We start from the raw sequence: 12,422 nt of genomic DNA, 5'->3' as shown, positions 1-12,422 counted from the left end.
ACTGAGATACAAGATACTAAATGCATTCTCAATATCTTACCTTAAAAGAAGAGTTAAATTGAGCTGATGAAAAAGTAATTTACTTTGTGAAAATTCTAAATTAAGATGCTTAGTAAATCTTATGGGCTATTTATTATTATTATTTTTTTTACAGCATCTGGTGGACTGTTTTTACTTAATTGGTCATTGTTATCTTAATAAGCATGGAGATAAGATTAGAAGTTTTAACATCAACAAGTATCAAGCAGAAAAAGCCCTGGCCACGAGTCTCCTGGTTGGGACAGGTAGGTTTTTCTTTCTTCATACAATACCAGCTGTAATAATGTGTTAAATGTATACTTTGCCTCTAAGCTAGAATGTTCTGTGGTCTTAAACCACCATCTTTAGAAGGATCACGTGCTCACAGAACAGGATTTTTGTGTTTGTTTTTGTTTTTTTATGGGAGCAAGTTAGCTTTTCCAGAAAGTTAAATGGTCTAAAAGAAGTATTTTACTTTGAAAAAATTTTTTTGTCTTATTATGTTTAAGGTTGAGATGGCATATATCAAGGGGAGGTATTTTTTTTAGGATTTTATTTATTAATTTGAGAGAAAGAGAGAGAGAACATGAGCAGGAGGAGGGAAAGGGAGAAGCAAGCAGCCTCCCTGCTGAGCATGGAGCATGATGTGGGGCCCCATCCCAGGATCTCGATATCATGACCTGAGCCAAAGTCTGATGCTTAACTGACTAAGCCACCCAGTTGCCCTCAAAGGGAGTTTTATAATGAAAAATTTTAATTTAAATATAATTAACATAACAATATTATACTAGTTTGAGGTGTATAACATCGTCTACAATTCTGTGCATTACTCAGTGCTCCTCACAATAAGTATAGTTGCCATCTGTCACCAGACAACACTATTACAATGTTACTGAGTATATACCCTGTACTGTACTTTTCATCTATGTAACTTATTTATTTATGACTGGAACTCTATACCTCTTAATCTCCTTCAAGGATTTTGCCCATCTCCCCACTCATCTCCCCTCTGGCATCCTCCAGTTTGTGCTCTCTCTCTCTGACAAATAAATAAACAAACAAAATCTTAAAAAAAAATCCAGTAGTGGAATTAGTGGATCATATGGTATTTCTATTTTTAATTTTTTGAGGAAACTCCATACTGTTTTCCACAGTGGCTGCACCAATTTAAATTCCCACCAACAGTGCACAAGAGTCCTTTTTTCCTTCACATCCTTGCCAAACACTTGTTATTTCTGGTTTGTTTGTTTAAAAGATTTTATTTGTAATTAATCTCTATACCCAACATAGGGCTCAAACTCACAACCTGAGACCAAGAGTCTCATGCTCCACTGACTGAGCCAGCCAGGTGCCCCTTTTGTCTTTTTTTTTTCTTTAAAGATTTTATGTATTTATTAGAGTGAGAACACGAGCAGGGAGGGGGGCAGAGGGAGAGCCAGAGAATCTCAAGCAGATTCCCTGCTGAGCATAGCCCAATGCGGGGCTAGAACTCGATATCATGACCTGAGCCAAAACCAAGAGTCCGATGCTTAACTGAGCCACCCAGGCACCCCTCTGCTTGTCTTTTTGATTCTAGTCACTCTGACAGGTGCTAGGTGATATATCTCAGTGTGGTTTTGATTTGCACTTCCCTGATGATTAGTGATATTGAGCATCTTTTTATGTATCTGTTGGCCATCTGTATGTCTTTTGTAGAAAAATGTCTATTCAGGTCCTCTGCCCATTTTTAATTGGATTATTTGGGTTTTTTTGGTGTATAGTTATATAATTTCTTTGTATACTTTGGATTTTACCCCTTACCAGACATATCATTTGCAAATGTCTTCTCCCATTCAGCAGATTGCCTTTTTGTTTTGTTGATGGTTCCCTCCTGCATGGTGCAAAAGCTTTTTATTTTTGTATAACCAGAAGGGAATATTTAATCTTCTGAACCTTTCCTTACTGGAACAGTCAGTGGAGTGTTTCCTCCCATTGTGATTTTCATGAGTATTCAATAAAAGTGCCCCTTAGAACTTAGAATAAAGGGCGCCTGGGTGGCTCAGTTGGTTAAGCGACTGCCTTCGGCTCGGGTCATGATCCCGGAGTCCCGGGATCGAGTCCCGCATCGGGCTCCCTGCTCAGCAGGGAGCCTGCTTCTCCCTCTGACCTTCCTCCTTCTCATGCTCTCTGTCTCTCATTCTCTCTTTCTCAAATAAATAAATAAAATCCTTAAAAAAAAAAAAAAGAACTTAGAATAAAGATGGGCCAAAATATACCAGCAGTCCAGGAATACCATTCACAATATATGGGATAGATTCCTCACCTTAGGGAAAGTTGGCAAACCTATAAAGTCCTCTTAGAATATGTAATAATTATGAAAATTTAAAAATTTGCTGTTTAGAGTCATTTCCTATGAGAAATTGTATTTTTAACTTCCTCTAGAACAGTGTCTCTTGAACTTTGCAGTGGTTCAGAATCATCTGGTGATGCCCAACCCAGGGCTTGAACTCACAACCCTGAGATCAAGACCTGAGCTGAGATTGAGTCAGATACTTAACCGACTGAGCCACCAGGCACCCCTTTACCTGGTGATATTTTTATTTATTTATTTATTTAAAAGATTTTATTTATTTATTTGAGAGAGAGAGCACATGAGAGGGGGCAGGGTCAGAGCAGGGAGCCTGATGCCTGACTCAATCCAGGGACTCCAGGATCATGACCTGAGCCGAAGGCAGTCGCTTAACCAACTGAGCCACCCAAGCGCCCTGGTGATGTTTTTAAAACAAGTGTTGGGCCCCACTCCCGGAGTTTCTGATTGAGTAGTTCTGGGTGGAGAGTGTGCATTTCTAACAGGGTCTCAGGTGTTGCTGACAGTGTTGGTTAGGTGGTACTTTGAAAACCACTGCCCTAAAATATATGAAAACAAGGTTCATTCAAAACAGCATGCTTTTTCTAGATAATAAAAAATGATCAGAACCTGGGTTTTATAAATTTCAGAAGCCATATCTGTTTTAATCTAGGTAAATAATTTAAAAACTTGCCCATACTACTGTTCAAATTGATGAAATTAAACAACACATAACTCAGTTTTGGCTAGCAGAATTAGAAGACACTCCTATAATTTTTTTTTTTTTTAAGATTTTATTTATTTATTTGACAGAGAGAATGAGAGAGAGAGCACATGAGAGGGGGGAGGGTCAGAGGGAGAAGCAGACTCCCTGCCGAGCAGGGAGCCCGATGCGGGACTTGATCCAGGGACTCCAGGATCATGACCTGAGCTGAAGGCAGTCGCTTAACCAACTGAGCCACCCAGGCGCCCTAGAAGACACTCCTATAAAAAGATTTTATTTATTTGACAGAGAGAGACAAAGCGAGAGAAGGAACACAAGCAGGGGCAGTGGGAGAGGGAGAAGCAGGCTTCCCGCGGAGCAGGGAGCCTGATGCGGGGCTCGATCCCAGGACCCTGGGATCATGACTTGAGCCAAAGGCAGAGATTAATGACCGAGCCATCCAGGTGCCCCAACACTCCTATAATTTTAAAGGTCAAAAAGATCTAGATGCAACCATTAGATTATTCTACCTAGTAATTCTATTAAGAAGTATTTTAAGATAGAATGAAAAAAATCTCCAGGTTACCTAATCAACCTTATTGTTCATTTTATTATTTGTGGTACAAGTATATAATCTTTCTTGAATGTCACTTTATTTTCCTTTCTGGGATTATTTAGCTTAGAGGTTGAATTAACTTCTGTAACCTCTTAAGTCTCACATGTTTCTTCTCTTAGGAAAATGAAGCTGTTTTTCTTTTGGATGATAAATTCATAAATGAAATTAATTTGCTGTCAGGAAGAACAAAGAAGAAAATTCCTTGTCTGCAACCTTTACTGAAGGATGTTATTGTCCTAACAACATCCAGTAATGGTTAAGTAGTACTGATATTTTCAAAAGGCTAGATTAATTGTGTTTGTTCATAATTTGGGGTAATATCAAGGGAAATATTAGATTATAAGTATTGTATTTCCTTTTTGGAAACAGATGCCTGGCTGGCTGGGGTACTCACTACAGGGGAGCTTTTTCTTTGGAACAAAGATCAAGATTGCTTGAAAACTATACAGACAACTGAAGAGCCTAAGAAAATGATTCAAGTTGCAGTAGGTAGGAGTTTTTTATTTACTTAAATTGGTTTCCTTGGTAAATAGAAGGAAAAGAAGATGAAACATTTTCCTATTCCTATTTTAAAAACACATCTCTGTATGTGTGCATATATATATCTGTATAGATAGAGAATATATACATATATATGTTTTCTTATATATGTATGAATTTTTTTGGTGGTGTTCATTTGTGATACTTAGATTCATCTTGAAGAGAAGTCTGGCCTATCATATCTGATAACAATGGGTTCCTAATATCACGTAACAAATACATGATAAATGTTACTATTATTTGTATTTTTAATTTATTAGTTGTGCCTTAGTTTTATCCTGAGTGGACGCATCATTTAGGTTTCTTATTGTCAGAATAGATAAATTATGTACTTTCTGGGAAGAATTCAGACTTCAGAAGTTTAATTAACTTTTTTTTTTTTTTTAAAGCAAGCTCCTTGAGACTGTACTTGTATGTATCTGGAAATGGGAAAAGAGTTCTGCTTATAACTCCTTCTGGATGCATATTTCTTTGGGAATATTTGGAATTCAAGAATATCTTCTCTTCTAAAAGCCCTTCATTGGTAGGCCAGTGGTCCCAGATCATACCTGAAGAAGCAGTTCATTTGCCTTCTAATGAAGATAAAGAAGCTGTAGTGCATGCTGTTTTTATAAAAAATGAGGTAAAATCCAAATCAGACAGGGTGTTATAGAAGTTGAGATCTCAGACTCTAAGAACAGACACTATTTGTGAAGCTATTGAGCAGAGTATGTAAAGCACTGTTCTGTATCTTTAGTCATCATTAATTGTCACAGTAAATATGAAATTATTGTGGAAAAATATTTTTACATTTCTTGGTCATATTTTTTAAAATGCTTATTAAAAATGGTTTGAGGGGCGCCTCGGTGGCTCAGATGGTTAAGCGGCTGCCTTCGGCCCAGGTCATGATCCCAGGGTACTGGGATCAAGCCCCACATCAGGCTCCTTGCTCAGCGGGGAGCTTGCTTCTCCCTCTCCCTTTCTCCCTGCTCATGTTCTCTCTCTGTCTCTCTCTCTCTCTCCCTGTGTCTCTTTGTCTCAAATGAATAAATAAAATCTTTAAAAAATAAATAAATAAATAAATAAATAAAAATGGTTTGAACTCCACCAAAAAAACTACTAGAACCGACAAATGAATTCAGTAAAGTCATAGGATACGAGATGAATATATAGAAATCTCTTGCATTTCTCTACACTAGTAATGATGTAGCAGAAAGAGAAATTAGGAGAACAATTTCATTTATAATTGCACCAAAAAGAATAAAATACCTAGGAATAAACTTAACCAAGGAGGTGAAAGATCTGTGCTCCAAAAACTATAAAACACTGATTAAAGAAATTGAAGATAACACAAACAAATGGAAAGATATTCCATGCTCATGATTGGAAGAATGAGTATTGTTAAAATGTCCATACTACCCAAAGTAGTCTACAGATTTAATGCAATCCCTATCAAAATACCAACATTTTTCAAAGAGAACAAATAACCCCACAATTTGTATAGAACCACAAAAGGCAGCCAAAGTGATCTTGGAAAAGAAGAACAAAGCTGTAGGTAATCAAAACAGTATGGTACTGGCACAAAAATAGACACATAGCTCAAGGAACAGAATAGAGAATCCAGAAATAAACCCATGTATACATGGTCAATTAGTTTATGAGGAAGGAGGCAAGAATATATAGTGGGGAAAAGACAGTCTCTTCAACAAATGGTGTTGAGAAAACTGGACCATTTTCTTACACCACAAAAAAATAAACTCAAAATGGATTAAAGACCTAAATGTGAGACCTGAAACGATAAAATTCCTAGAAGAAAGCGTAGGCAGTAATTTCTTTGACAACAGCTTTAGAAACATTTTCCTAGATACATCTCCTCTGGCAAAGGAAACAAAAGCAGAGTTAAACTATTGGGAGTACACAAAAATAAAAAGCTTTTGCACAGGGAAGGAGGAAGCCATCAACAAAACAAAAAGATAACTTGTTGAACTGGAGAAGATATTTGCAAATATTTCTGTTGAGTTAATATCCAAAGTATACAAAGAACTTACACAACTCAACACCAAAAACTCACAAATAATCCAATTAAAAAATGGGCAGAGGACTTGAATAGACATTTCTCTACAGAAGACATACAGATGGCCTCAGTTACATGAAAAGATGCTCAACATCACTAATCATCAGGGAAGTGCAAACCAAAACTACGCTGAGATACATCACCTAACACCTGTCAGAATGACTAGTCTCAAAAGGCAAGAAATAACACGTGTTTGACAAGGATGTGGAGAAAAGAACCCTTGTGCACTGTTGGGAATATAAATTGGTGCAGCCACTGTGGAAAACAGTATGGAGTTTCCTCAAAAAACTAAAAATAGAAATACCATATGATCCACTAATTCCACAACTGGATATTTACCCAAAGAAAACAAAAACACTAATTCGAAAAGACATATGCACCTCTATGTTTATTGCAGCATTATTTACAGTAGCCAAACTATGGAAGCAACCCAGTGTCCATCAACAGGTGAATGGATAAAGAAGATGTGGTATATATATAAAATGGAATATTACTCAGTGATAAAAAAAGAATGAGATCTTGCCATTTGTGATGACATAGATGGACGTAGAGGGTATAATGCCAAGTGAAATAAGTCAGTCAGAGGACAAATACCCATGACTTCACTTACATGTTGAATCTAAAAATCAAAATGAACCACTACCACCACCACCACCAAAATAAAGATTCTTTTTTTTTTTTTTTTAAGATTTTATTTATTTCACAGAGAGAGGCACAGCGAGAGAGGGAACACAAGCAGGGGGAGTGGGAGAGGGAGAAGCAGGCTTCCCGCTGAGCAGGGAGCCCGATGTGGGGCTCGATCCCAGGACCCTGTGATCATGACCTGAGCTGAAGGCAGACGCTTAACAACTGAGCCGCCCAGGCGCCCCACAAAATAAACAGATTCTTAAATACAGAGAACAAACTAGTGGTTACCAGAGGAGAGGTGGGTGAGAGGTGGGTGAGGGATGGGTGAAATAGGTAAAGGGTATTAAGAGCACAGTTGTCTTGATGAACACTGAGAAATGTGTGGAATTGTTGAATCATTATATTGTGGCTAATATAATACTGTTAATTATACTTAAATAAAAAAATGGTTTAAGTTAGAGCTTCCTTTTTCTTTCCCTAGTTTCACTTTTCCCTAGTTTTAAGTTTTTATTTACTTTTATTTTTTTTTTTGAGTATAGTTGACACAGTGTTACATTAGTTACAGGTATACAACATGGCGATTCAACAACTCTTTATGTTATGCTGTGCTTACCACAAGTATGGTCACCATCTGTCACTATGCAAAACTATTACAGTACCATTGATTATATACTGTATGCTCTACCTTTTATTCCCATGACTTGTTACATAACTAGAAACCTGTACCTACCACTCCTCTTCACCCATTTTGCCCATCCCCCACCCCTCTGGCAACCAGCAGTTTGTTCCCTAGGACTGATTCTGTACTTTTCCTTAGTTTCAAAATATAACTAGTTTAATAATTGAAAAAGCTAGAATTGGTGATACTAAGTAAGATATTTAATTTCCAAGAAAGAACCTATTCATTAGCTAAAAAAACATAAATAACTGCATGCATTCTTTGTACGTATGGACCAACATTTCATTACCCAATCCACTATTGTTAGAAATCGCGTTATGAAATTTTATTTTCCTCTACCTTCCTCCACCTCTAGGTAGTGCCCTAATTTAAATAATATATAACTATTAAATAAGAGAAAAATACATAAGAATATATAAGAATCTTTCCAGTAATAGTCACAGTAAATAGCATTGTTTTCTTGGGGCATGCCTCTGGCTCAGAAATAAATTACTTATTCTTTTTTTTAACTGTTCTTGAGCCTAACGTTAAGAATAAAAATACAAGCAGAATTTCCATATTTTATTTATGATAAGAAATACATGTTCTAGGGGCACCTGGGTGGCTCAGTTGGTTAAGCGACTGCCTTCGGCTCAGGTCATGATCCTGGAGTCCCGGGATCGAGTCCCGCATCAGGCTCCCTGCTCAGCAAGGAGCCTACTTCTCCCTCTAACCCTACCCCCTCATGTACTCTCTCTCTCTCATTCTCGCTCTCTCAAATAAATAAATAAATCTTTAAAAAAAAAAAAAAGAAATACATGTTCTATATATCTTGATTTATTTTCAGATGAATTATATACTAAAGTTTATTAAATTTATCTACAGTTATTTGGAGATTGCTGCTTGTGTTCGTTTACTTTTTATTCTGGAGAACGTCTGAAGTTGACATTTCTAGCAATTCGGTGGCATGAAAATGTATTTACACCTATAAGGTAAGGTGAAGATTTCCTTCTTCCTTATTTTTTATCCCTTTTACAGCAATATTTTTACTCCCATAAAAACATAATAAGATTAGTTAAATGAAATGTGAATTTGAACTTAAGAGATTTTACAAAGCTGTTCTTCCCATAAATACTTTATTTTGTTTTCATTTTAAATGTTTAGGTTTTTCTTGTTTTTGTTTTGTTTCCTTTCTTGGAAATGAGAACATGTAAAAGGTAAGAAAGGTTGTGGTATAGAGATAGCTATTTCGAAAAATAATTCAATTGAATTTTAAAAGGGACATAATTTGAATTACTACTGTACCTTTTAAATGCTCAAGTACTTTTTATTTCTTTTTTTTAAAGATTTTATTTATTTGAGAGAGAGAGAATGAGAGAGACAGAGAGCACATGAGACGGGGGAGGGTCAGAGGGAGAAGCAGGCTCCCTGCCGAGCAGGGAGCCCGATGCAGGACTCGATCCTGGGACTCCAGGATCATGACCTGAGCCGAAGGCAGTCGCTTAACCGACTGAGCCACCCAGGCACCCACTCAAGTACTTTTTAAATTAAAAAATAGTTTTATTGGGGCACCTAGGTGGCTCAGTCAATTAAGTGTCTGCCTTCGGCTCAGGTCATGATCCCAGGGTCCTAGGATCGAGCCCCACATCGGGCTCCCTGCTCAGTGGGGAGTCTGCTTCTCCCTCTGCCTGCAGCTCCCCCTGCTTGTGTGTTCTCTCTCTCTCTCAAATAAATAAATCTTTTAAAAAATTTAAAAAATAGTTTTATTTAGGGGTACCTGGCTGCCTCAGTCAGAAGAGCATGCCATTCTTGATCTTGGGGTTGTGAGTTTGAGCCCACGTTGGGGGTAGGGATTACTTAAATAAAATAAATAAATAAAAATAAAATAAACAGTTTTGTTTATTCTAAAAAAACCCAATAATATACAGAGTGCATTAAAAGCATAAAATGCCTGAGTAGGATTTAGTAAAATAGTGTGATTTTTTTTGGCTTATTTTCTTCATTTTCATATGCTAACAGTACTTTATTAAAATATAATTTATAGAAAGTAAAATGAAAAAATCTTAAGTGTATAATGAGGTGGATTTTGATAAATATATGTATGTGTAACCATGCTCATATCAAATATAGAATATTGCCACTATTTTATTTTTATTTTATTTTATTTTTAATTTTTTTGTATCGAAGCTTCATGCCCAGCATGGAGCCCAATGTGTGGCTTGAACTTAAAACCCAAGAGTCGCAGGGTCTACCACCTGAGCCAGACAGGCACCCCAGAACATTGCCACTATTTTAAAAATCCTTTCTTTTCTACCTATTTAATTTCTGTAAAAATGTTTATAATAATGTAGAAATATGTGTCACCTGAACCTTTCGTCAAAGCAGATGTATTTGGGGTTGACATGGAACATGCCATTACTAACAAAATGCTGATATTGAACTTGTTTAACTGGCAACTGCTCTTTTGTGCCTTGGATGAAACTTCTGAACAGTTGCTACAAGGCCCCCTAATATTTGTGCATATATAGGAATTTAGTTGGACTCTTAAGTTTTTTGTGATGAACTAAATATTAATTTAAAAGTTACCGTATTTCCTATTTTCAATTATTTCATTACTTTCTTAGATCATTGCCATACCATGTTCATTGGGCACAACAAAACTGCCTTCTGTGCAGTCTGGTTCCTAAATGTGCATCAGTAAAGTCAAGAGGAGCTCTACTTTCTGCCTTTTCAAGAGATGGTGTTACCCTGGCAGTAACTCTTAATCAGAAAGACCCAAAGGTCAGTAAATGTAATCTGTTTTGGAAGTAACCTATAAAAGAGTTTAGTCCAGTTTGGAGTTCCTTGTTTTTTAATAACTATTTTATGTTTTTTAAATTGGTGTTTTCTGATCCAATTTAACATTGTAGATTGGTAAAGTTATTTAAACTAGCTGCTGTAATTTCAAAACTTGACCTTCAGAAGTGAAAAGAGGGTAGCAAAAAGGAACAAAAAAGGGCAAAGTGGTAACTGATGGCCTTAAAATATAGTATAAAAGGGCATGGAGTTTTAGTTTTCAGTATTGTTTTGCCAGTTGGGAAAGACTTCCAGGATAGTTTATTGATATCATAATAGTCTCTAGGTCTCTAGAATTAAAAGTAATGATTAAAATAAAATAATTTAATGGTTTTGTTGTCTTTTTTTTTCTTTTTAGGCAACTCAGGTATTGTTTATAAACACACTGAATTTTGTTACTCTCTGTGGTAGCCTGAGAGGATGTAGTAATAAGAATCCTGTGGTCCCAGCTACACTTATCAGGTAAGAACACTTACGTTTCTACATATTGTTTTTATTTTCCAATAGTTTAATAAGTTTCAGGCTCTGATAATTCAAAAGGTATCTAAATAAGTATTTAGATAGGTAATGCAATTTCCTTTCAGCATTTGTGCTTGATAGATTCTAAAATTGCTTTATGTAAGGAAAATCCTACTTTAAGAAAGGGTCTTGGTAGGGTGGAGGATACATGAACATATTTTCTTTTCTCTTTTATATTTTCCTGTATTGTCTCAGGAGGAGTGGGGTTACAACTGGGTAGGGAACTATTGAGCTTAATTAGAGACCAAAATGAAAATAACCTGGATTGGGAAAACCATTATGTACTCAGGGAGGCTGAGGTGTTAGCTTTTTAAACAAAGTTGGCATGCTCTGCATGTAGGTTAATAGCAACACAAGTCAACATAAGTCATGATTTTGGATGGCACGTGAGCCACTACCAGATTTCCTCTTGGACTTCTTTTTTTTTTTTAAAGATTTTACTTATTTATTTGACAGAGAGAGACCCACAGAGAGAGAGGGAACACAAGCAGGGGGAGTGGGGGAGGGAGAAGCAGGCTTCCCGCGGAGCAGAGAGCCCGATGTGGGGCTCGATCCCAGGACCCTGGGATCATGACCTGAGCCGAAGGCAGATGCTTAACGACTGAGCCACCCAGGCGCCCCCCTCTTGGACTTCTTAATTTCATTTTCTGAACACTTTTCTGTGCTGTTCTCTGAATTTCCAAAGTTTTCAGGTCTATCTGGCCTTGCCTCTTCATTTTCTTTCCCTCTCCAAAAGTTCCTTTCTAAAGGTATTACTCATTCTTACACCTGAAATTTTTTTTAAAGATTTTATTTATTTGACAGAGAGAGAGAGACAGTGAGAGAGGGAACACAAGCAGAGGGAGTGGGAGAGGGAGAAGCAGGCTTCCCGCTGAGCAAGGAGCCCAATGCAGGACTCGATCCCAGGACCCTGGGATCATGACCTGAGCCGAAGGCAGATGGTTAACCACTGAGCCACCCAGGTGCCCCTTACACCTGGATTTAATACAACATCATGTCTCAACTATACTTCAATAAAATAAATAAATAAAAATATTATTGGTCTCAGTGCGGTGGTCTGCTTGACTTAGAGTGTCTGTCATAATTTACATGAGGAGCTACTTTTTGTCTCCATGAAAGATTAATATTACCAGATAGTTCAGGAGTAGTAAGGATGGCTTTGGGAGGAGGAAGTCTGCTGCTGCATGGAACTCTGGCAAACTGCAGAGACGACAGGCAGGGTATTGACCTTTAAATCTATCAGTGGATTTTAGTTGTAGACACCAATATGATTAAAGTTGTTCTAATTAAAATGTGAGTGACTGAAAAGCTTAACTCTTTTAGGGAGTATTTTCATCTTATTTGCTTATGTGTCTGTGAATTTCTAATTGCTATGTTGTATGGAGTACATATTTATGAGCAGACATCTTTGTTTCTTACCTTTTTCTGGGAAGTAAAATACACAAAAATGTATGTGGCAGTTGCCTACTATTCATTCTTTTTCCCTTATTTTTGAAATGTTTCACCCTTGCTTGGCCATTTTAAATT

At 37.0% G+C, this 12,422-nt stretch overlaps 1 protein-coding gene across 1 annotated transcript in view; it reads left to right on the top strand.

The window, feature by feature from the left end:
* Positions 1-12,422, top strand: part of LOC118006533 (ciliogenesis and planar polarity effector 1-like) — a 145,687-nt gene that overhangs the window by 10,041 nt on the left and 123,224 nt on the right. The window contains 7 exon segments of the mRNA XM_034999214.1: positions 155-284; positions 3,783-3,918; positions 4,033-4,152; positions 4,593-4,825; positions 8,427-8,533; positions 10,166-10,322; positions 10,735-10,838. Coding sequence (XP_034855105.1) covers positions 204-284; positions 3,783-3,918; positions 4,033-4,152; positions 4,593-4,825; positions 8,427-8,533; positions 10,166-10,322; positions 10,735-10,838 — 938 coding nt within the window. The 5' untranslated portion in view covers positions 155-203.

The sequence above is a fragment of the Mirounga leonina genome, unplaced genomic scaffold (genome assembly GCF_011800145.1).
Source record: "Mirounga leonina isolate KUSES-001 unplaced genomic scaffold, KU_Mleo_1.0 Mir_97, whole genome shotgun sequence".
NCBI lineage: Eukaryota > Metazoa > Chordata > Mammalia > Carnivora > Phocidae > Mirounga > Mirounga leonina.
The sequence above is the reverse complement of the archived record's forward strand: the minus strand, read 5'-3'. Positions and strand labels throughout refer to the sequence as shown.